The sequence below is a fragment of the Mustela putorius genome, unplaced genomic scaffold, assembly GCF_011764305.1.
Source record: "Mustela putorius furo isolate JIRA1106 unplaced genomic scaffold, ASM1176430v1.1 tig00000139_pilon_pilon_pilon, whole genome shotgun sequence".
Classification (NCBI taxonomy): Eukaryota; Metazoa; Chordata; class Mammalia; order Carnivora; family Mustelidae; genus Mustela; species Mustela putorius.
The window spans coordinates 815,206-838,239 of record NW_025421293.1 but is presented as its reverse complement, the minus strand read 5'-3'; the positions used below and the strand labels follow the sequence as shown (position 1 = coordinate 838,239).

General features: G+C 48.1%; 2 protein-coding genes across 5 annotated transcripts in view; one reads left to right on the top strand and one right to left on the bottom strand.

Moving 5' to 3' along the window:
• The window catches only part of RABGEF1 (RAB guanine nucleotide exchange factor 1), a 50,913-nt gene that overhangs the window by 27,681 nt on the left and 198 nt on the right, over positions 1 to 23,034 (bottom strand). For 2 of the 4 annotated variants that reach the window (XM_045074901.1, XM_045074903.1), the window contains exons 2-3: positions 7,127 to 7,315; positions 4,743 to 4,909 (exon numbers count right to left, since the gene is read on the bottom strand). In XM_045074901.1, coding sequence (XP_044930836.1) covers positions 4,743 to 4,909; positions 7,127 to 7,305 — 346 coding nt within the window. In that variant the 5' untranslated portion in view covers positions 7,306 to 7,315. Of the gene's footprint in view, positions 1 to 4,742; positions 4,910 to 7,126; positions 7,316 to 7,480; positions 8,665 to 23,034 lie in introns of those variants that run through there. The other 2 variants (XM_004761705.3, XM_045074902.1) reach the window with 2 other exon arrangements.
• Positions 20,828 to 22,891, top strand: LOC106006706 (proline-rich protein 2-like). Its single transcript, XM_045074861.1, has 3 exons — positions 20,828 to 21,417; positions 21,836 to 22,209; positions 22,290 to 22,891. Exons 1-3 carry the CDS (start codon positions 20,828 to 20,830, stop codon positions 22,889 to 22,891), a joined length of 1,566 nt encoding a protein of 521 aa, XP_044930796.1.

Sequence of the window (23,034 nt, the reverse complement as noted above, 5' to 3'; positions counted from 1 at the left end):
ATTTGCACAACACGGAGGGATCTAGAGAGTATTATGCTAAGTAAAATAAGTCAGCCAGAGAAAAGACAAATACCGTATGATTCTACTCATACGTGCAATTTAAGAAACAAAACAAATAAGCAAAGGGAGAAAAAGGAGAGAGAGAGAGAGGCAAAACAAGAGCGGACTCTAACCACAGAGAACAAACCGATGGTTAGCAGAGGGGAGGCAGGGAGGGAGGCGTGTGTCATGATGAGCACAGGGTGTGCACGAAGTGCTGAGTTACTGTATCACAAATTAGTATTACTATGTAGTATGTTAACTAACTGGAATTTAAATAAAAACTTAGGGGCGCCTGGGCGGCTCAGTTGGTTAGGCCGCTGCCTTCGGCTCAGATCATGATCCCAGAGTCCTGGGATTGAGCCCAACACCACGTTCTCTGCTCGGCGGGAAGCCTGCTTCTCCTTTTCTCATTCCCCCTGCTGTGTTCCCTCTCTGTCTCTCTCTTTCTGTAAAATAAATACAGGAAATCTTTTAAATAAATAAATAAATCTTTAAAAAATAATTTCTTTATACCCCGTACTCAGATTCACAAAACTGTAACACTTTGCTCATCAGTATTATTTTTGTCTGAATTGCTTCAGGTAAACTGTATGTATCATGGTCCTTAGCCCTTAATACGCATGGTTCCTAGTAACGGAACATGCTTTTACATCACTGTGCTATCGTTCCTGGAGAAGGTGTGTGTTTTTCTCACACAGGATTCAACGGAGGGTCACGTCTTCACTTCGTGGTCAAGCGCACTTAGCCTCCTTTAACCTCTGGGGACTCTCGGCCTTCCCGTGTTTTCATCATATTGACAATTCTGAAGACTATAGGCAAGTCATTTTATTGAATACCCCTCAATTTGGGTTTTTCTGCTGTTTCCTCGTGACTGCATTTGGGTTTTAAGTTTTTAGCTTGAATAGGTCATAATTCATGGTATGTTCTTCTCAGAGCATCATATCTAGAGGCACATAATGTCCATTTCCCACAATTACATGGTCACCATTTCTCTATGTGTAATCAATTAATTAGCTGCGGGGATTAATTTGAGATCATGTTCACAATTTGCTCCTCAGGAAACTCTCTCCTCCACCCCAGATTTAGCATCCATTGATGGAATCTGTCTGAGTCGATTCTTACTACGACGACTGCAAAATGCTGATTTCATACTCCCTTACTCCTTTCCTATTTATCAGTCAACATTCTACGGCAGAGGAAAAAAGCTTTCTCCGGGCTCCTGGGTGGCTCGGTCAGTTAAGTGTCCTGATTTCAGCTCAGATCATGAGCTCAGGTCATGAGATCCAGCCCCACATCCACAGCCGCGCTCAGCAGGGAGTCTGATTAGGCTTCTCTCCCTTTCCCGCTATCCCGTCCCCACCTGCACTCTGGAGCACACGCTCTCAAACAAACAGATCTTTAAAAAAAAAAAAAAAAAAAAAAAAAAAAAAAAAGCCTTCTCTTCTCCTTTATTTACTCATTTATCTATTTTATTAGTTGAAAGGAGTAACGCCCCGGATTTGGGGATGCCCTTTTTTCCCTGCTCCAGCCCCTCGATCAGTCTCTTCTCCAAGGAACCCTTGAGTTCACTTTGGTGAGGACCAGTATTTAGAATCTAAGGTATGGGTGGAAAAATTGATATTTAAATTCTAAAAAAAGGGGCGCCTGGGTGGCTCAGTGGATTAAGCCGCTGCCTTCGGCTCAGGTCATGATCTCAGGGTCCTGGGATCGAGCCCCGCATCGGGCTCTCTGCTCAGCAGGGAGCCTGCTTCCCCCTCTGTCTCTGCCTACCTCTCTACCTACTTGTGATCTCTCTGTCAAATAAAATAATAAATAAAAAATTAAAAAAAAAAAAAAAGTTTTAAATTCTAAAAAAAGAAAAGCGATCCCTCCCACGAGCACTGCCTTCACGTAACGCCTGCCTTGCCTTCAGATGCGCGGGAGAGTCTGTTCAGGTCGGCAACAGCCTATCGAGCTGTAATGGGAAAAGGCTTTCAAAATGTACGTGCAAGTACTCCAACCTGGCCAACCACGACTTGCTCTGGGAGCTACACCAACTCACCCAACCTTACTTTGGAAATTTAAAAACTGTGAGTAGATTCTCCGAGTTTACTCAGAATCAAGCTATTCCATTAACCTTCTCTGAAGGGCATCCAAGTCTTAACAAGGTATTAAATATTCTTCAAACTCCTTAGAAGCCTAAATTTATGTTCTGTTTACCACCGACCTGCCTTGGTGTAAGAGCTTTCTTTCATGCCACTACAGAAGCAAGAAAAATATCAAGAGCGAAAGCATCACGTATTAATAAAGCAGAGAATACAGAACACAAAAGGCCTATTTTGGCTGAGACTCAATAAATGAAAACCACATGTAGTATAGGCTAACTTTATCCACAGGCAAAGACCAAATAATCAGCCTGAAATGCAAGGTTCGCCTGGCAGAGTTGCATAAGCAAGCTACAAACATCAAATAGGGGCTTCTTGTCTAATACATACACACCAGTTTTTTTCAGTACTTTGAGGTCTTTATCTTCCTATGCTTTCTATAGAACAAAGCCAACTAAAGATTAAAAATCCCAGGTAATAGTCTTACCTCTTGAAAAGAAAAGAAGCTAAGAAGTATACCAATATAATTTTTAAAAATAAAAACAACTTAGAACTTTTAAAGTACAGATCTTTCATAAATAATGCACATTGCACAGACACTCTTAGGACACCATTTTTTGGAAGTACCAAGGACAGTCACCAAATGTACATGACTATTATGCACTTAAGAACAGAGACCTCACCAACTATCTTTCCACACATAGAGACACAGATATACACACACACACACACACACACACACTTACTAGAGATCAAGGGATATAGTGGGAAAAAAACGGAACCAGGAGTTAGGAGACTTGAGTTCTAAGACACCAACTTATTCTATGACCTTGAGTCCGTTACCTAAAAGAAGCAGTTAGAGCCACTGGTTTTATAGCTTCTTTACTGTTTCATGTTTCACCATATTTGACCATTTCACTGTATATCATAATTTCATAAGGTTAATGAGACTTTCCCAAAGTAAGAACCAGAATTTAAGCTTACTAGGAAGGAGCAGCTTTAATACCGCTGTGCTCCGTATTAGCACAGCTTATTCTACCAGAAAAACAACCCGTATTTTTCTAACATTTATGGGAGACATATCTGTCAGGTATTGTTGCTGAACTCTTTTAACTGCATCGCCTCATTTGATTCTTAAGACATACCTCCAGCAGGTATTACTATCTCCTCAGGACGGAGCTTAAAGACATTTGCTTGCTCAAGGTCACAACAGCTAATAAACCACAGAACTGAGACTCAAAACAAGGGGACTCCAAAGATTACGCACCCCCCTCCCTACCTCCTAATAAATAATCATGAGCCAAATTTATCCTTAATTTAATCTCTAACAAGTACTAATTATTTCCTTTCTAATTACAGTAGAGAAAACCACCATGAATGACAGACAACCAAGAAACAACTCCAAATTAATTATGTGAACAAAAAGATTACTCCAAGGTTTGCTTTTATTGGGACACCTGGGTGGCTCTGTGGGTTAAGCGCCTGCCTTCAGCTCAGGTCATGATCCCAGCGCCCTGGGATCAGGTCCCACACCAGCCTCCTTGCTCAGCAGGGAGCCTGCTTCCCCCTCTGCCTGCCGCTCCCCTGCTCAGGCCTTTGCCTCTCTCTCTGTGACAAATTAATAAATAGAATCTTAACAACAACAACAAAAGGTTTGCTTTTATTAAAGAGAAGGGCTGTGTTTTGGGTAATAAGCAACCTTTCCTTCTAACAAGACAAAACAGAAGACGAGCCACTAAATCTGAAAGGCCGGCAAGGATCTTAAGGTGTGGATGTTGTTACTCAAATACAGAAACAAAACAAAGAACCTCCTGACAACTCCCTCAGGTGGTGGGGTTCGTTGGGGAGACCATCTCCTGCGACAGTCTCCACTACCACTTCAAATCTCCTGCCGAGCTCCGATAACCAACACTGATAACCAACGCTGAGGTTCAAAGACTAAGCGCCCCCAATGGACTGTCCTCGTGTGCAGCTAGGCCGCATCAGCTGCCCTCCAATGACGGGCGGAACACATGCAACGTTCGTGAGGGTCCTTTCACGGGTACTGAGCATTTTAAGAAGCAGATGCAAGAGATAATGCACAGACAAATCCACATGCTAGAAAACACCCACATGGCTTACTTTCACCCTCCAGAAGCCCAAAGCGAGCCTCTTCCCGTGTGTTCTCTATGTAGGTCTTCATGACGCAAGCTGTCCCTCAAGAGCTCAGAAAACCTCTTGTTCACCTCCTTTAAGCCCAGAGATAGTCATTTCTGATAAGGGATGTTTAGTAAGGATATTATACAAGGAGAATAGACCAGAATCCAAAAATTAAAGGAACAAAAAATTAAAACATCCAAAAAGATACACATTTGGATGGGAATGCATTTTATAAACAAAATTACATTTTTGTAGTCCTATAGAGTAATAAACAAGCTTCTCCAACACACAATGTCCTCCAACTAAAGATGACTTTTGGTTTTATGTCTTATCTGATCCTTAAACCCCATTTCAGTTCCAAATCTGGGTTGGTGCATCCTGGATGCTTACTGAAACTGAAAAGCAGAGTCCACATGCACTGTGGGTCTATACTGCACCTCACTTGAGCACAGAGGAAAAAAAGAATCAGAAAATTACCCTTTTTTGATCCAACCCTGGATGAAGCACTGAAGAATTTCTTTACTGTGGTCACTTTGCGGGTCTTCTCATTGGTTTTCTTTTCTTCAAACTTGGAAAATGTGAGGGACTGGGCCCCCTGGCTGCTCTGGCTGCTGGCAAAGGCCTCTTCCTCCTCCCGCTGGAGTCTGCAATTCAAGAGAGGATTGAGAACGAGCCAGACAGCCTCCGTGTTCCTTGTATCAGAACAGCAGGAGGGTCTAGAAGTTTTAAAACGGGAGGCTAAACACACCAAGCAAGTCTGAGGTGTCTGATATGAAACTGTCCCACAAATGATTCAAAAGGGACCTTCTCCGTAGATATTCATTTAGCAACTGTAACCAAATGTAACTAAGGTTACATAAAATAACTAAACTCACTTTCCACTAACAAGCTCACGGCTGAAAAGGAGAAACAGTAAGCAATGGCCATATAATGTGGCAGCTCCTACCCACGGCTCCTACCGGAGAGGGAAACCCAACTGCTACGAGATCATAGGGAAGAACAACTTAATCTGCTAGAGAAGTCCGAGGTTTTACAAGGGGGACATTTAGGTTTATCTTTTTTAAAAAATTGTATTAACATATGACCTATCATTTGCTCCAGGGGTGCAGGTCTGTGCGTCGTCAGGCTCACGGTCACAGCACATACCTCCCTCCCACCCCCCACCTCCAGCAACCCTCAGTTTGTTTCCTGAGATCGAGTCTCTTATGGTTTCTCTCCCTCCCCGGTCCCACCTTGTTTCATTTCTTCCCTCCCTTCCCCCCGTGATGGAGTATGACAGGCTGATCTGAAGAGAGGAACAAGGTTCCACTGAGTGAAAGGACATTCCAGGGAGAGGAACGACAAGCGTGAGGGCATGTGGTCTCGGCTGCGGACTCAGTTAGCGCAGTCACCGATGGCGTGACCAGATGGTAAGAAAGCCCGAATGCCAGTCCGTTAGAACCCTACATTCCACCGTGCGGTGGCGAACCAAGAATGGCCGTAAATTCAATAAATTACCATTAGGAGATCTGTGCTTCAGAAAAATACTGCAGGGAGCTGTGTTATAACCTGAGGGGCAATAATTAAGACTGTATTATACAAGATTTAAGTGAGAGAAAATAAAGACCAGGAAACTAAAAAAGGGTGAAATTCTAAGGACTCCTCTGAGCTGAGTAAGTTCTACCTATCGCTCAAAGACGGCCAGCATAGGCAGCTGTCCCAGCAGCGTGCCCTGGGAACTTGTTAGAAATGCAAATTCTCAGAGCTCACTCCCATCCTCCTCAAGTCAGGGACTCTGAGGAGAGGTCCAGGGATGCCTCTTTTTATAAGCTTTCCAGGTGATTCTCAAGCTTGCTCAAATCTGAGACACAGCGCTGCAGGAAATCTCAAGCAAGGTCCCAGACGGAGGAAGAAACAGCAAGGAAGTCACAGGCAGAAGCCTTGGGCTGAGCGTAGAACTGGGACACGCCTCTCTCTCAGACAAAACCGAATTAACATACAGAGAGTAGTGCATTTTGCTGTGGAGAGGGGAGAAAGCTAAGGGAATTCATGCCTACTGACCTCTACTGAAACCAGGTGAAACAGGCAATGTTCTTTGTCTACATCTTCTGTCTCTGACCGCAGAGCTGCTGACAGCAGTGGGCATGCACTGTCATTCTGAGGTCACCACAAACGCTAGCGAAGTGGTCACTCAACGTACATGGCTGATCAGACACACATAAAACTAACAAAAGTTGTCCGAGTTCAGTCTGACTTTTTTTTATGGAGAAGTTTTACTGTTCCTAGGATGTTCTGGCAAAAGATTAACATCACGCGTGATGCTTTATCCATCCCTGTGCTCACCAGCCATTCCATCTTCTACCATGGTCCTCGGTCTAGGTAATATAAACTACTTTTCACTAACAAACCGCATTTTAAAGAAAAGGTTAAATTTCCAAAATGCAAGGGCCATGTATACAAATCAACAAGTTTCCACCCCAGTGTGTTTATCACCACGTCAGATGCCACGCTAGATATATTACAAGAATGAGGAAAAGGATGTTTGGTGAGAGCCATGAGCCAAGGACTGTGCTAGGGACACCCCAGAGAGAGCCACAGTTCATAGTTCAAGTATGTGTTTTGCATTCCTCCAGTCCAAGAAGCCTATTATCTACATGAGAGAACTCAGACTAACGCACTCTAAACATAAGTAATTACAAGACAAAGATGAAAATAAATAAATCACTCAAAGCTATTCATTAAATACTGACTAAGAAGAAAAGGGTAAAAATATTCGTTTCTCTTAGCATTAAGCCGACGTGCTGATAGCTCGCCAGAGGAGAGAAAAGCGGATTCTGACAGTGGCCGTTTCCCAGTTAAACGCCCCCCTTTAGTCCTTTTACCGCTCTGCCAGTTCCCAGTCCTCCTGAATCTGCTTCTGCCTTGCTTTGTGGTACTCTTCCCTCCAGCACTTGGAGCAGAAACCCTGCCAAGCGGGGTTGCCATAGTAACCACATCCTTTCTTGCACAGGAGCTCGGACTGATCCACATGAATCCCTCGGCGTTCAGACTTAAGGCTCATCTTCTTCCTGCTAATCAAATAAATAAGAAGGTCATGTTGCAAACGAAGTCACTATCATTCTTCTATCAGCACAGCAAGGAACAAAAATGTGTCCGTAATCTTCAAGCTATGAAGGGGGGGAGGCAGGCTGAGAGGGAGGGAAAAAGAGTGTAAATAGAACACGTTGCTGGGGTACCTGGGTGGCTCGCCTGGTGAAGCATGAGATCTTGATCTCGGGGTTGTGGGTTTGCGCCCCACTCTGGGAGTAGGGATTACTTAAAATCTGGAAGGAAGGAAGGGAGGAAGGAAGAAGGCTGGTCCTGACACAGTCATACTGAAGAAAACACTTCTTACTTCCTTCTCAATGATATAAAGAACACTTTAAGAAAGGACTTATATTAGATTAAAAGCCTAAATGTAACATACGAACCTATAAAACTCACAGAAGAAAACATAAGGAAAAAACTCCATGACATCAGATTTGGCAAAAATTTCTTGGATATGACACCAAACATAAGGTAAGCAACAAAAGGAATAATAGGCAAATGTGACTGTATCAAATGCAAGCATGTCAGAGGGGGTCGGGCAGAGGGAGAGGGAGAAGCAGACTCCCTGCCAAACAGGGAGACCAGGTGGGGCTCGATCCCAGGACCCTAACTAACATCATGACCTGAGTGACGGCAAATGCTTAATGGACTGAGCCACCCAGGAACTCTGGTAACAAACGTTCATAACAACATTATCCACAATAGCCAAAAGGTGGAAATAACCCCCCCCAAAAAAGTCCACCAACTGATAAATGGATAAACAATTGTAGTATATCCATGCAATGGATTTTACTTGGTCACAAAAAGGAATTAAGTATTGATATATGCCCCAAGATCAACCTTGAAAACATTATACTAAGTTAAAGAAGTCAATGATAAAAGAACACATTTTATATGACTCCCTTCATAGGAACGTCCAGAACAGGTAAATCTATAAAGACAGAAAGCAGCTGAGCAGTTGTTTAGGACTAAGGGGCAGGTGTGTGTTGGGGGGAGAATGGGAATAAAGGAAACAGCTCAAGAGTATGAGGCTTCTTTGGAGATCATGAAGATAATGGAAGATTTTAAAGTTGGCTGTCATGATGGGTACCACCAAACTGTCTGACCTTTCGATAGCTGAGTTCTATGATATGGAAATGATATACCTAATAAAGTTGCTCTTAAAATAAAGGTACAGGGGGACCTGGGTGGCTACGATGGTTAAGCATCTTCCTTTGGCCCGGGTCATGATCTCCAGGTCCTGGAATCGAGCCTCAGGTCACGCGCCCAGCTGAATGATTCTGCTTCTCCCTCTCCCTCTGCCTCTGCTTGTGCTCCCTCTGTCTCTCTCAAAAATAAATAATATCTTATAAATAAATAAATAAATAAATTACAGGCATATGTTGGAGATATTGTAGGTTGGGTCCCAGACTACAATAAAGCAAATGTCGCAATAAAGTGAGTCAAATAAATGTTCTGGTTTCCCAATGTATGTAAATGTTAGGTCTACCCTATACTGTAGTCTATCTGGTGTTTAATAGTATTATGTCTAAAAAATAAGTACATCTTCAATTAAAAATACTTTATTGCTAAAAAAAAAAGAAAGAAAAGAAAACCTTTATCGCTAAAACCTACTAATTAACCACCATCTGAGCTTTCATTGAGTTCTAATCACAGACCACAGATACTATAACAAATAATAATGAAATCATTCGAAGTATTCCAAGTACTACAAGATCTTATGACACAGAAACACAAAGTGAGCAAATGCTGTTGGAAAAATGGTACCAACAGATGTGTTCAATGCAGGACTGCCTTACACCTTCAATTAAAAAAAAAAATGCAGTATTTGTCAAACTCAATAAAGCAAAGTGCAAGGAAACAAGGTATACCTGTCAAAATCAGGGAGGAAGGCAGAGTGGGAAGTCAGATTCAAAGAACTATCAGCTTCGATGGTGGACAGACTATAAGCCAAGGAATGTGGGTGGCTTCTGGAAGCTGTGAATAACCCCTGGCTGACAGCCAGCAGAGAAATGAAGATCTCAGTGCTTAACTGCACGGAACTCAATTCTACCAGCATGAGTGTGTCTGGAAGCAGATTTTCCCCACAGCTCCAGGTAAGAGCCCAGGCTGGCTGCCTCCTTAATTCTGACCTCTAGAGATCCTTCACAGAGTACCCAACCAGAGCAAGCCAAGAGTCCTCACTCACAGAACTTAGGGATAATAAACGGGTGTTCTTCCAGGCCGCTAAATTTATGGCACTATGTTACGGCAACGACAGAAAACTAACACTCCTTTCCATTAGTCTTCTTGGGGGTCTTTGCCTTGTGTTCCAGTGTCTAGAATGCTGTGCGCCCTGCTGTTCGCACGGGGAATACTTATGATATGAAGGCCGCAGCATCCAAGTCATGCTTCCAGAAAGGCCTCCCCCTGCAACTCTACCTCAAGCAGCACCTCTCCAACCTCCCCACCCTTCCATCCACACTGGCTCAGCATTGCTTCTCTCCATCCTACACATGTCTAACAAGGGAGGGAAAGGAAAGAGTTAACCAAGAGGATAAATTGCTAAAAAAACAATTATGCATATTCTCAGAAGGGCCTGCTTATTACGTGACTGGCTCTTGGTCAGCTTCTAGGGGAATGGAGGTCTTGGAAGTGTCCTTGTGTTTTGTATGCTTGGAGCTTCAAGCCACACTATTCCAACTTGCTTCGACAGCTCATGCAAACAGTGTGATGTATGGCGAGTACCTGCTGTCTTTCTGGGGGGGTCTGGAGTTGCATTAACTGTGGTCGGTCCTGAAGGCAGTCATGCCTGTCTGACCAACCTTCAATAAAAACCCTGGAATTCAAAGCTTAAGTGAGTTTCCCGAACAGAAAACATCTCACATATGTTGCTACAATTTGTTGCTGGGGATTAAACACACCCTGTGCAACGTCTCTGCTGGAAAATGACTTGGAAGCTCATGCCCGGTATCCTCCAAATAAATAAATTTTATCTTATTTATAAATAAATAAATGTGTCTCTGTCAGGTAAATAAATAAAATTAAATACAAACAGTCATGTGAGCCCTTCTATCAAATCACCAAACCTAGGGGCAGTCTTGGGGACTACTGACACCAGCTATGATTATAAAGGGGTGGCATGAGGGTGATCTCAGTGGTAACAGAATAGTTCTGTATCTTGACTACGGTGGTAGTTACAGGAATCTACATACACGATAAAAAATGCAACAGAACTGCTAAACATGCACACAGTACTGAAATCAATTTCTCGGTTCTGATGTTGTACTATGGTTATGTAAAACTCAGACACTGGCACAACCTGGTAGCATACTACAGCATCTCTCTGTATTATCTTTGCAATTTTCTGTTAATCTGTAATTTCAAGTTAGGGAGTTATTAAAAATTCCACTTTAAAATTCAAATAACATTTATGATTGAACCAATGTGTATCAGACAGATAAGCATATCACTCAGATTATTTCTAAATATGGAAAACAAAGAGAGCAAGTGAATCTCCAAAGTACACGCCAGGGTTTGAAAGGCTATCACAGTGGTGACGGTAGCTCTGTTTCAGGGGGCAAAGCAGGTACTTTCAACACACCTAGACTAGACATCAGAGCTACGTAAGCAGCATATCCTCTTCAGTTCGGGGAAAACACAAGGGGATCAACGGCCTGAGACGGAATTGTCTTTCCTGCCCCAAAAGACCTGTCCCTCATTAGTAAAGCCATAATCCAGAGGCAAGTTACTACACCCAGGAGGAAGGTGAGAGGGGCACATCAGTTCAATAAAAATACGCTTTTACGGAACAACCTGGGCATACAGAATGCATCATTCAATTGACCCATTCACATTAGGGAAGACAGAGTAAGAATTATCTCTATTTCTGAGACAGTTGAGATTACTATGAATTCTGCTTCAGAACTAGGATTCAAGGGGCGCCTGGGTGGCTCAGTGGGTTAGAGCCTCTGCCTTCGGCTCAGGTCATGATCTCAGGGTCCTGGGATCGAGCCCCGCATTGGGCTCTCTGCTCGGCGGGGAGCCTGCTTCCCTTACTCTCTCTGCCTACCTGTGATCTCTGTCTGTCAAATAAATAAATAAATCTTAAAAAAAAAAAAAAAAAAAAAAAAAAAAAGAACTAGGATTCAATCTGGGTTGAAGTACCCCCCAAAACAAGGGCCAGAGGAGGTTCAATCATGTCTTGGTGGTTCAATCAGTTAAGTCTCTGATCTTGGTTTTGGCCCAGGTCATGGTCTTTTTTTTTTTTTTTTTTTTTTAGATTTTATTTATTTATTTGACACAGAGAGATCACAAGTAGGCAGAGAGGCAGGCGCTGGGGGTGGGGTGGGGGGAAGGGAAGCAGGCTCCCCACTGAGCAGAAGGCCTGTTGCCGGGCTCCATCCCAGGACCCTGAGATCATGACCTGAGCTGAAGGCAGAGGCTCAACCCACTGAGCCACCCAAGCGCCCCTACAGGTGTTCTTTTTTTATGTTATCTTTTAGTCCCTGACTTTATATTATGAAGACATTATCACCGCTTTAATCAGACAATATTTAAAATCCATATCCAAATGTCACTGAGTTTCTATTAACTACATTGCTTCCAAAATGAATGTAAGTATCACACTGAGGGGCCTCCTGGGTGGCTCAGGGTACAGGATCAGACTCTCACTTGGCTCAGGTCAGGATCTCAGGGTCAGGAGACAAGCCCAGCCTCAGGCTCCGGCGTCTGCCTGAGATTCCCGGTCCACCTCCCTCGGCCCCTCCCCGGCCTGGGCTCCTGCTCTCTCTCTCACAAATGAATAAATAAATCTTTAAAGAAATATATCGCACTGAGAATCAGTGGCAGAGCTCCAATGTTAAATTTAACAAAACAAAGTATCCAAACACTGGCCTGCCCACTTCGTAATCAAGCCATGAAGAGAACGCTGAGTCGATGCTGCGGAATGAGCAGAGCCAGCAGAGCCGCATTCTCGGGGAGGGAGCTCCCGACAACAATCTGCCACTGTGCCAAGTCGAAGTCCATGTCGCACCCTCTCCGGGTAAGCCCAATTAGGACGCCAACCTGAGCTTGCCATGCCCCAGGCTAGCGACACAAACTCTGCTCTACTTCGCACCGTGCTCCGATCTCCCTTCGCTGGCAGCGGTCAGTCCTCCACGGGTCCGTTTCTTGGGAAAGTAAATGACCAGATACACCCTCTCTTCACTCCATTTAAACGAGCAACAAACTGCAGCACATTATGTGGTTTCAACCATGAACAGCTCGTTTCCCTGAGAGTCACACGGCAGTTTTAGCTTCGCGGCGGCCCCGACACCTCGGCCTCACCCAGCTGCGGCTGCACAAAGTGACACACACACACCTATGAGACGAGAACTACAAAAAGCAATTGCCTGAACGGAACATGTATTTATTCAGATTCGTTAGACAGCTCAATGAAATACATTATGTTCTAAACCACTGAGAAGTATCTTGTGTATAATAAAAATATAATCCCATTAAACTCCAGAAACTTTCAAAAGTTGCGAAAACCATACCCTCCTGGGGTGCCTGAATGGCTCAGTTGGTTGTACATCTGCCTTCAGCTCAGTCCCACTCCTGGGGTCCCGGGATCGAGCCCCACACTGCACTCCCTGCTCAGCGTGGAGCCTGCTTCTCCCTCTCCCTCTGCCCCTCTCCCCCAACTCATGCTCTCTCTTGCTATCTGCCCCCTCAAATAAATAAAACCTTAAGACAGAATAAAATAAAAAACGTACCATCTGTTGGGGTTGAATTATGGCCCCCCAAAAGACAGGCTGAACTCAATACTGCGGAAGAAACCTGATTTGGAAATCAGCTCTAGGCAGATGTAATTATAGAATGAGGTCATGCTGATTAGGGTGGGCCCTAACTCCAGTAACTGGTATCCTTGTAAGAAGGCCCTGAGAGGCACCCAGGTATAAAGACACAGAGGCCACGTGGCCATCGAGGTGGAAATCAGAATGATGCGGCTGAAGCCAAGGAGCTACAGGGCAGCCAGCAATCATCTTCCCTACAGCCTTCGCAGAGAACTTGGGCCCTGTGGACGCCTTGATTTCAGATTTCTAGCCTCTGTAACTACGAAAGCATGAATCTGTATAGTTTTGAGTCACCATGCGCTAGTCTGCTTAGAGTACTCCTAAGAAAACCACAAAAATCATCCATTAAGAATTATAAACAGTAACTGTAAACAAATACTTGAAAGCAACGAGTTTTCCACAAGGTAACACAGAACCGGGGTTCGCAGCATCACTTGGCTCTTCCCAAACCGGTTAATCGCGTATCGCAGTTCATGAGAACAGCCCCGGCATCCGTCTGCTACCCTAGCAGAAAGGCCCCCTTTGGGTCCTCAAAATGACCTGCTCTGCACAGTAACTTACACAGTCATCGTCTTCATGAACAAGCCCAGAAACCCTCCTGTTAGTCCACCTTCAAATTCCACCCCGTTCAAACAACATCTGACTCCCCTTTCCCACTTACAGAATAATTCTTTCTGGTTCATACAGCATTTTATAAATACAGCTACTGCAATATGTTCTATTGTAAAAGCTTGCTTACATGTCCATTCCGTGTTCACAGACACACAGCACAGTGCCCAGAACAGACTGACTAATCAATACACATTTCCTAAATTTATTGAATTATTTATTCCGAAGACTAAAAAATACCTATACAGACCATTTTCTTTCATTTCTTTCCCCCATATACACTCTCCAGGGCCCAGTGAAGATATAAGTAGAAATTTTAAACAGCAAAACAACTATCTTATGAAGCAGTTATTCCCAAATTTTAGCATGCAATCAGTATCACATGGAGGACTTATTAAAGCACAGAGTGCTGGGTCCCAACCCAGAGTTTATGATTCAGGAGGTCAGGCGCAGGGCCTGAGAATCCACATTCCTAAGAAGTTCCCAGATGATGTGGCTAAGGACTACTCTTCCAGAACTAGAATTATAAAGCAAGCACAGCAATTATTAAAAAACCAATTTCTTCTCATGACTTCCTTACTGGTAGGAGACCTTCTTTTCTAAATACAATGGAGTAGTTTGTGGCGACCAACACTCCTGCTGAGAACAAGGAAAGCTAGACACACGTTTAAAATCCATTATTTAAAGGCATCAGAAAATCTAAAGGAATCTAGGTGCCTCTGGATTCTGGAAAAAGAGAGAAACTGTGGAGAAACAAAGCGACATTCTGCAGTCACTTTTGCCTCAAGTGTATCCATGCCTGGGACAAAGTGATGAGAATCCAGACTTACTTTAGGAAGAACTACAAGAGCTTTTGGAAAAGAGGAAAGGCAAGACTCAGGGAGCCAAAATCCTAGTCAAACAGAGTCAAAGAGAGCTGGGCTTAACAGAAGGCTGATTCCTCCCACCCCACCCCACCCCCGCCAGGCCCAAGGACTTATACCAAATTTTGCAGCTGCAAAGAGAGGGCTTCAAAACCATTGGGAAACCCTCTGAAAATCTAGAGTGGCATTTACAGGGGCGCCTGGTGGGCTCAGTTGGTGGAACATACATACACCCCTTGATCTTGGGGTTGTAAATTCAACCCCCATGTTGGGTGTAGAGATTACTCAAAAATAAAATCTTTTTTTTTTTTTTTAAGTGGGGGGGCCTGGGTGGCTCAGTCGTTTAAGCTTCTGCCTTTGGCTCGGGTCATTACCCCAGGATTGGAGCTGGAGCACCCGAGTGGGTCAGGCGCCTGCTTAGCAGGGAGTCTGCTTCTCCCTCTCCTTCTGCCCCCTCCGCGGCCTGTGCTCCTGCGCTGGCGCTGCCCACGTTCTCTCAAATCAATACAATCTTTACCAAAAAAAAAAGTGGAATTTTCAGTAATCTCACTGTTCTCAAGAAACAAAGATTACAGTATATAAGCCACCAGGGGAAGAGACTCCGGTGAATTCACTCCCCTACGGGTGGGAAGCTCTGGACGACTACTTGATAGTAGTAAAGGTAAACCCGAGGGAACAAAGCCTTATCGACCCAGCAACACAACTTCAACCGGCAGCTCAGTCCCTAATAGGATTAGGTGATAAGCCCCTACTCAAAAGGGAGGAGAGATTTTCTCTCTGAAAAACAAAAAGAGTACCTTCCGGAGCTTCATTTTATTCACAACACCTAGTATTTACAGAATTAAAAACCAAAAAGAAAAAAAAAAAAGACAATAGAAAGAGATGCTCAGATGATCCAGACAATGAAGTTAACAGAAAGACTTTTAAATAGATATTTATTGGGACGTCTGGGTGGCTCAGTTGGTTAAGCAGCTGCCTTCGGCTCAGGTCATGATCCCAGCGTCCTATGATCTCTCTCCTCTCTCTCTGTCAAATGAATAAATAAAATTAAAAAAAAAATTAAAATTAAAATTAAAATTTTAAAGTGAAAAATAAATTAAAAATAGGTGAGAAAAAGGGGAAAGAACATTTTTTTTTAAGAGTTTATTTATTTATTTGACAGAGATCATAAGCAGGCAGAGAGGCAGCAGAGAGAGAGGAGGAAGCAGGCTCCCCGCTGAGCAGAGAACCTGATTTGGGGCTGGATCCCAGGACCCTGAGATCATGACCTGAGGCAAGGCAGCCACCCAGGCGCCCCAGAACATATTTTAAAAATGAACTGAGAATTGTAATCCCTAAAAATCGAAATGAAATGCTAGACCTGAAAAGTATAATAACTAAAACTAAGACTTCAAAGGGTAGATTTAAGAGCAGACCAGACCTAACAGAAGAGAAGATTAGAACTGGAACCCAAGTCAATAAAATACACCCACAATGAAGCAGTAGGAAAAACTAATAGGAAATACAGTGTGGGGGGGGGAGTATAAAGAGAATCAGGGACATTGTGGAAAAGTCTATGGAGTATGTAACTGAAGTTCCTCAAAAGAAGAGGAAAGAATGAATAAGAAGCAATATTAATGAAATTTAAAACTGATAAAAAGACAACAAATCCAAGAAATTCTGTGAACCCCAAAGCAGAAAACACAACACAGAGATACAGCATACTTAACAGCTGATAATCAAAAACAAAGAGAAACTTTTGAAAGCAGCTAGAGGAAAAGAAACACATTACTTTCATAAGTGGGACAATAAAACTAAGAGCTAAATTTTCAAAAGAAATCATAAATGCCTTAAGACAACAGAATGACCTATTGAAAGTGCTGGAAAAAAAATGCCCCCCTAGAATGTGGTGTTTAATAACTTGTTCCCCTTAAAAATAAAGACAGAATAGGGGCACCTGGGTGGCTCAGTCAGTTAAGCATCTGACTCTAGATTTCAGCTCAGGTCATGATCTCAGGGTGGTAAGATCAAGCCCTGTGTCAGGCTCCACGTTGAGCCTGTTTGGGATTCTCTCTCTCCCTCTGTGCCTCTCCACACTATCCCCCCCCACCCCCCGCCACCAACCCATTCACCACCGTTCATGCACACTCTCTTTAAAGTAAAAAATAAAAATTATAAAGAATTCATTATGGGCCTACTAGCATTAGAAGAAATAGGAGAGAGAACTCTTCAAATGGAAAGAAAAATCAGTTTACCCCAAAGAGAAACACAAAGAAGGAAGGATCAAAAAGTAATGGAAACAGTAAACATGTAAGTAAATACACATAAATATTGATTACAAAAAACAACCATTTCTTGTGGGTCTTAAAATAATAAGTAGAGGGGCGCCTGGGTGGCTCAGTGGGTTGGGCCTCTGCCTCCGGCTCAGGTCATGGTCTCAGGGTCCTGGGACCAAGCTCCACATCGGGCCCTCTGCTCAGCAGGAAGCCTGTTCCCCTCTCCCCCTCTGCCTGCCTCTCTGCCTGCTTGTGATCTCTGTCAAATAAATAAATAAAGTCTTAAAAAAAATCTTTTAAAAAGCACTTAATTCTTCTTCTCCAAATACAGTCCAAGCTTTGACTGAAGAATGAAACGGACAAATTTTCACCACACTTACATAAATGGCAGACTCACCCTTGTAACCCTCAGTGGTTGTGTTTGGGGCTGGAACTGGCTGGGCCTAAAAATCCAACCTCCTGATCAGTTTTTCTGTTAGAATCTAAGAACTTTAAACGTCAAAGAATCTTAGCTTATTTCTCAAGCACTACTTTAAACAAAATAAGAAATAAGTTGAGATTTTTATTTTCTAATTTACTTATTCAATTACTAGCCCTAAGTACTAAGAAAGCAAAAGTTCTTATTTCTCTCTCTCTCTCTCTTTTTTTTTTCGATCATCTACACAGGGATGGGAAAGTTCTTCTTGAAATAAATAGCCTATACCCTCTTGTGGGTAACAACAATGACAAAAAAGTATCTGCACTTTGTTCCCAAGTATGTCCAAGAACAAAAGCAAGCTCTTGGAAGGAACCAGTGTTTACATACAGTTGCTATTCAAAGAACTTAAATATGGAGCAGTTTTAGCATATGGGTATGAACGCCCTTTGCCATCTGATTAATCCTCCTAAATGATACTTAAGAGGTGTCCGCCCATGACTGTACAACATTTGAAAGCCTAGACAAAAAAACCCTACACTTACCACACTACAACTGCAGTGGCTACTTAATTTATACAAATAAAGATATAACTCAACTGGCTAAATAGAAGCCAAGCATATTAATTCCTGAGACACTAATTACAATGGATTTTAGACATTTTATCTCATCAGCATACAATTCTGTTTTTTGTTTTCACATTTTTTTAATTTACATTCTTCTTGTAATATCCTATTCAAAACTGTGGTCACTAGCCCAAGTCATTTTTCAGGAAGATGTTTAAAAAACAATGCCAAAAGCTCTATGGAAATGCAATTAAGGAACCACTAAGTTACATAACTACATTTAGGCAACAACACTTCCACCTCTTGTTTACTGACTAAAGATGAATAAGGATGTTCTTGATTCTGCTAGGTCATAATTTACAATATACCGGAGGAACTGTATTAGAATACTTTAAAAAAAAATAATTTGGAATTACCTGAAGTAGCTGCATATGAAAATACACAATAAATAATGGTTTACTCAGGTGCCTGGGTGGCTCAGTGGGTTAAGCTTCTGCCTTCAGCTCAGGTCATGCAGGGTCCTGGGATCGAGCCCCGCATCAGGCTCTCTGCTCGGCGGGGAGCCTGCTTTCCCCCTCCGCCCCCTCCCCCGCCTGCCTCTCTGTCTACTTGTGATTTCTTTATGTGTCAAATAAAGAAATAGAACCTTAAAAAAATAATGGTTTACTTAACTGTACAACTTTCGTGCAGTACACTTCCTAATGAAACGGAATGACAGTTAAGAACACAAACACCTTGCAATGGCATTACAACAAAAGCACAACCTAAATTCATCCCATATCACAGCAGCGTTGGGGCACCTGGGTGACTCAGTCAATTACATGTCTGCCTTCGGCTCTGGTCATGACCGCAGGGTCCTGGGATTGAGCCCTGCATCAAGTTCCCTGCTCAAGTGGGGAATCAGCTTCTCCCTCTCCTTTGACTGCTTCCCCTGTGTGTGCTCTCTCTCGGTCAAATAAATAATAAAATATTAACACCTACACACACACATACACACAGAGCCGTGAAATCACCAGCTAGAGTTGACTCTAAAATGTGAATATTTGGCGCCTGGGTGGCTCAGTCGGTTAAGCCTCCGCCTTCGGCTCAGGTCATGATCTCAGGGTCCTGGGATCGAGCCCCACATCGGGCTCTCTGCTCAGCGGGGAGCCTGCTTCCCTTCCTCTCTCTCTGCCTGCCTCTCTGCCTACTTGTGATCTCTGTCTGTCAAATAAATAAATAAAATCTTAAAAAAAATGAATATCAACCTCTTTTTCTAGAAAGGTGCACTATTTTTATAAATATTATGGTGGCTTTCCTGATGTCAAGACAAATTTAGAGTCAACAGAAAGAAAAAGTATATGTATTTTATGTGCAAACACATGAAAAAATATCCCCACTTTGCCAATCCCGATGAATGCTGAGAGACTCCCCCGCCCCCAGCTTGACCGACTACAACCAAAAGGCCTTAAACTTGCAGCTCCCCAACCATTACCCGGGTAGGAAGATCCCAAACTGTCCCAGGCCCTTTAGTGACAGCGGGTCCGGGCACCGCGCGCTCACTGAGGCCGTGCGCGTCTGCTGTCCCCGCGGGAGCTCAGAGTCCCGCGGGCGCCGGCACTGCCAGGCCCGGGTTGGGCGCAGACCACGGATGCGGTCAGCAGAGCCCGGGCCGCCCCGGCTGTAGGACCGGCAACGAGCGGCCGCGCCGAGCCCCGGAGGAGCAGGCGAGGACGCGGAGAGCCCGCCGCGCAAGGCCGCCCTCCTCACTCGGGGCCTGGGCCGCGCCGCCACGCACGCGCCCGGTGGGTCTCAACCACTGTGACTCCCACAGTCAGCTCTTTAGCCTGAGCAAGACACAAATACGTTAATTCTCTAGGCCCTCCGTCTAAGATGAACGGGCCTGTGCTTTTTTAAAACACTAGGTTCCAGGCCTGGACTCTCCACGCCGAGGTTCCCTGGGCCGCAGCCCCGGCCCGACCGACCGCGGAAACGGCGCGTGCGGTGAGCGGCGCCTCGTCGCGTCAGACGCCCCGGCGCTCCGCAGGCGGCGAAAACGCAGCGCGCCGGCCAACGCCGCTCCGAGGGAAACGACAGCCAGCGGCACACACAGGTGCTCCAGGAACCGGTCGGGAAGCTCGGCCTGGCCCAGCCGCCTGTGGACCCGGCGCGGCGGTCTACGAACTCGCGCCCACTATCCCGCCGGCTCCAGCCGCATCCGCGGCATCACGTGCGCTCCGCGACCGGCCCCCGCGGCGGCGAACCCTGCCGCTGAGCAGGACACCGAGCGCAGCACCGCACAGCCCCCGACAGCCGGCTCTGCCCTGGCGGACGCAGCCGAGGACCGTCCGCACGAGGCGTCTCGGCAGCCGAAGGGAACCGGCCTCTCCTCTCAGTCCCGGACCCGAGCGACGGCCCGGGCTTCTCTCCGAGCCGGCGGCCGCCCCGGTCGAGGCCCCGGTCGAGGCCCCGGTCGAGGCGCGCTACCGCGTGCGGGACGCGCCCCCCGTGCTCGTGCTCGGGTCTCCTCCCGCCGCAGTCAGGGTCCCACAGACGCGTCTGCGCCTCCGACTCCCCGTCGCGCCGCCCCGCACTTCACTTCGGTGCGGGCTCCGGAACGGCGGCGTCTGCCGCGGGGAAGACGGACGCGAGCAGCAGACTCGCTCCGCTTGGAGGACACGGCGACAGCGAGGTATTTTCTTCCGTTCACGGCCCTTTATGCGCCCGACGGGTAAGCGCGAGGCCTTTCGGGGGTCCAGAGGAAACACAAGGTGCTTTTGCAAACATTGTGTCTAAAATTAGGAAACTCTAACAACAGGAACTACAAAAATAAAGTTTCATTATGTATTTTTCACTCTGGAGCACCAGAAAATTACAAATATATCCCATGTAAAAATCCCCCAAAAGCCACTTTTTAATTTTAAAATACAGGCCAAATCCCCAGAAATGCAAGCACGGGTATTTGCTGAAGAGACCAGCTTCAAAGCCGGCTCATGAGCGTGCGGACCGGAGCGTGCGGACCGGAGCGTGCGGACCGGAGGCCGCCAGCCACCCCTGCGGTGCAGCGCCCCAAGGCCCTTGCTGCGCTCCCGCGTCGGAGACTCCCGCCGTCCCCCGGCCTCATCGCAGGAAACGCGGGCGGACATCCGCGTGCGCCGTCCGGGCCACTCCTGAACTCCCCCTCGGACGCTGACCCGCCCCCGACCCCCGCGTGCCCGCCGCTGCACCGACGACGACCCCGGCGCTCCGCCACCAGGAGCCGAGAACTGCCCTACCGCACGGCAGGGTCGCGGCTGCTGCCCCCGGAGCTTCACCCTCTGACCCGCAAGCAGCACCACCGAGTCCAGCTTTTCCCCAGAACGTCTCAGGAGCGTCGCCCGAGCGTCCAGCCACAGGTACGTCCGTCGTCGGGTGACGGGGAGCCACCGCGTGCCTCCGAGGGCGCGTGCACCGCCGCCCCGTCCTCCGCAGGCGCCGCCTCGTCCGGACCACGCGCCGTGTCGCTCCGGGGCCCGACGACGGAGAAGGCCGCGACTAAGCTCCCGACACGCCCGACTTCGCCGTTCGAGGCCCGCCCTGCGCGGTGAGGGGCCGCTTCACAGGGCGCCCTCGGAGGCCGCGGCCGGACGGGGGTCGCCCGGCGCCGTCCGCGCTTCCGCCGCAGACGCAGACACCGGTCCGCGGCCGCGCTCCCCGCCGGAACGGACGTCCCGCGCCTCGGCACACGCAGGGGAGCGCGACCTCGGCCCCGCGCACTGAGCCCGTGAGCGCGACGCGGCGCCCCGCGGACACCCGCGTCGGGAACGGCGAACGCTGACCACGGCGGCGCGGCCCCACGGAGCCTGCAGGCCGGGCCGGACGGAGCCCGCGGGCGGAGAGCGGCGACCCCGTCCGCGGACGCTCGCCCATCAGGCCCGACCCTGTGCGCCGGGAACCGGCCGCGAGGGCCACGGAACTGCACTTCGGCCACGCCGAGGCCCTTCTGGCCTGGTCCCCGCCAGACCGACGCCCCCGGGACCCCGCACCCCGGCCCCGCACCGCTGGCTTCCGAAGACCGCGGCCCGCATCCCCCCACCCCTGCTCGTCTCCACGGGACCCGGTCCTCGCGACCCCGCACCGCGAGCTCCCCGACGGGGCCCCCGCCCTCCGGACCTGCGGTCGGCTCCGGGGCTCCGTCTCCGCTCCGTCCGGACGTGGCGCGGAAGGACCGTCACTGCCCCTGACCCGCAGCCCGTTCGGAAGGCGAGTGACCCCTCCGACCCCGACCCCGACCGGCCGTCCGCGCAGAAACCGCGACCTCCGCCAAGCTTCCGCCGCGCACCACCGCCTGGACCGACAGACAGTGCGGCCCGGCCCCCGCCCCGCCGCTTCCTCGGTGCGAGTTTCCAGCTCACAGACTTTACACGCAGCCCCGGGGTCGCGGGGAACGGCCAGACGCGGCTTCCTGACCCACAGCCCCGACCCGCAAACCGGAGCACCCGCGCCGCCGCCCTCCACCCCAGCGCCGTGAGGCCGCGACCCGCGCGGCGGCTTCCGCGCTCACCCCAGGGCAGGACGAGCGCAGGACCCAGCCCGACGCGGCCGTCCGTGACCCTCGAAGCTCCCCCCGCCCGAACTTCCGCGACGGCATCACCCCGCGGTCCTCCGGGACGGCTCGCGAGCAGGGGCTTCCGCGCCCGCCCCAGGCCCCCCGGCCCCGCCGCCGCAGAAGTCGGGACAGGAGTTCGAGGCCCCGCACCGGGAAAGCCCGCACGCCACCCCGCGCCCCCGGACCTCTCCGCCCCCAGCACCCAGGCGGGGTCGGAAGTCGCGGCGTCCCGGCCCGGCGGGGCTGCGACCCGGTCGGCGCCGTCCACGCGGACGGGCCCCCGAGCGGCCCGGGGCCCGAGCCCGCAGGGTCCCCGCAGCCTCCGCGCTGCAGAGCGAGGACGGAGCCGTCGCGCGGGGCGGGCGCCCGGAACGGCAGGCGCGTGTCCGTCGGGGCGCGGCCGGGCCCGCAGCAGGCGGCGCGAGCGCCCGGAACGCCCGGAACGCCCGGCTGGGCACCACAGGCTTGAGGCGGCCGGTGAGGGCCGCGCCGCTGCGCCCGGGGCTGGGCCCGACGGCGGCTGGACGCGCCGGAGCGAAACGGCCCCGGCCGGGGAGGCGGCACGGGCGGATGACCCAGCAGCCCCCGCCCGGACGGCGCCCCCGCCCCGCC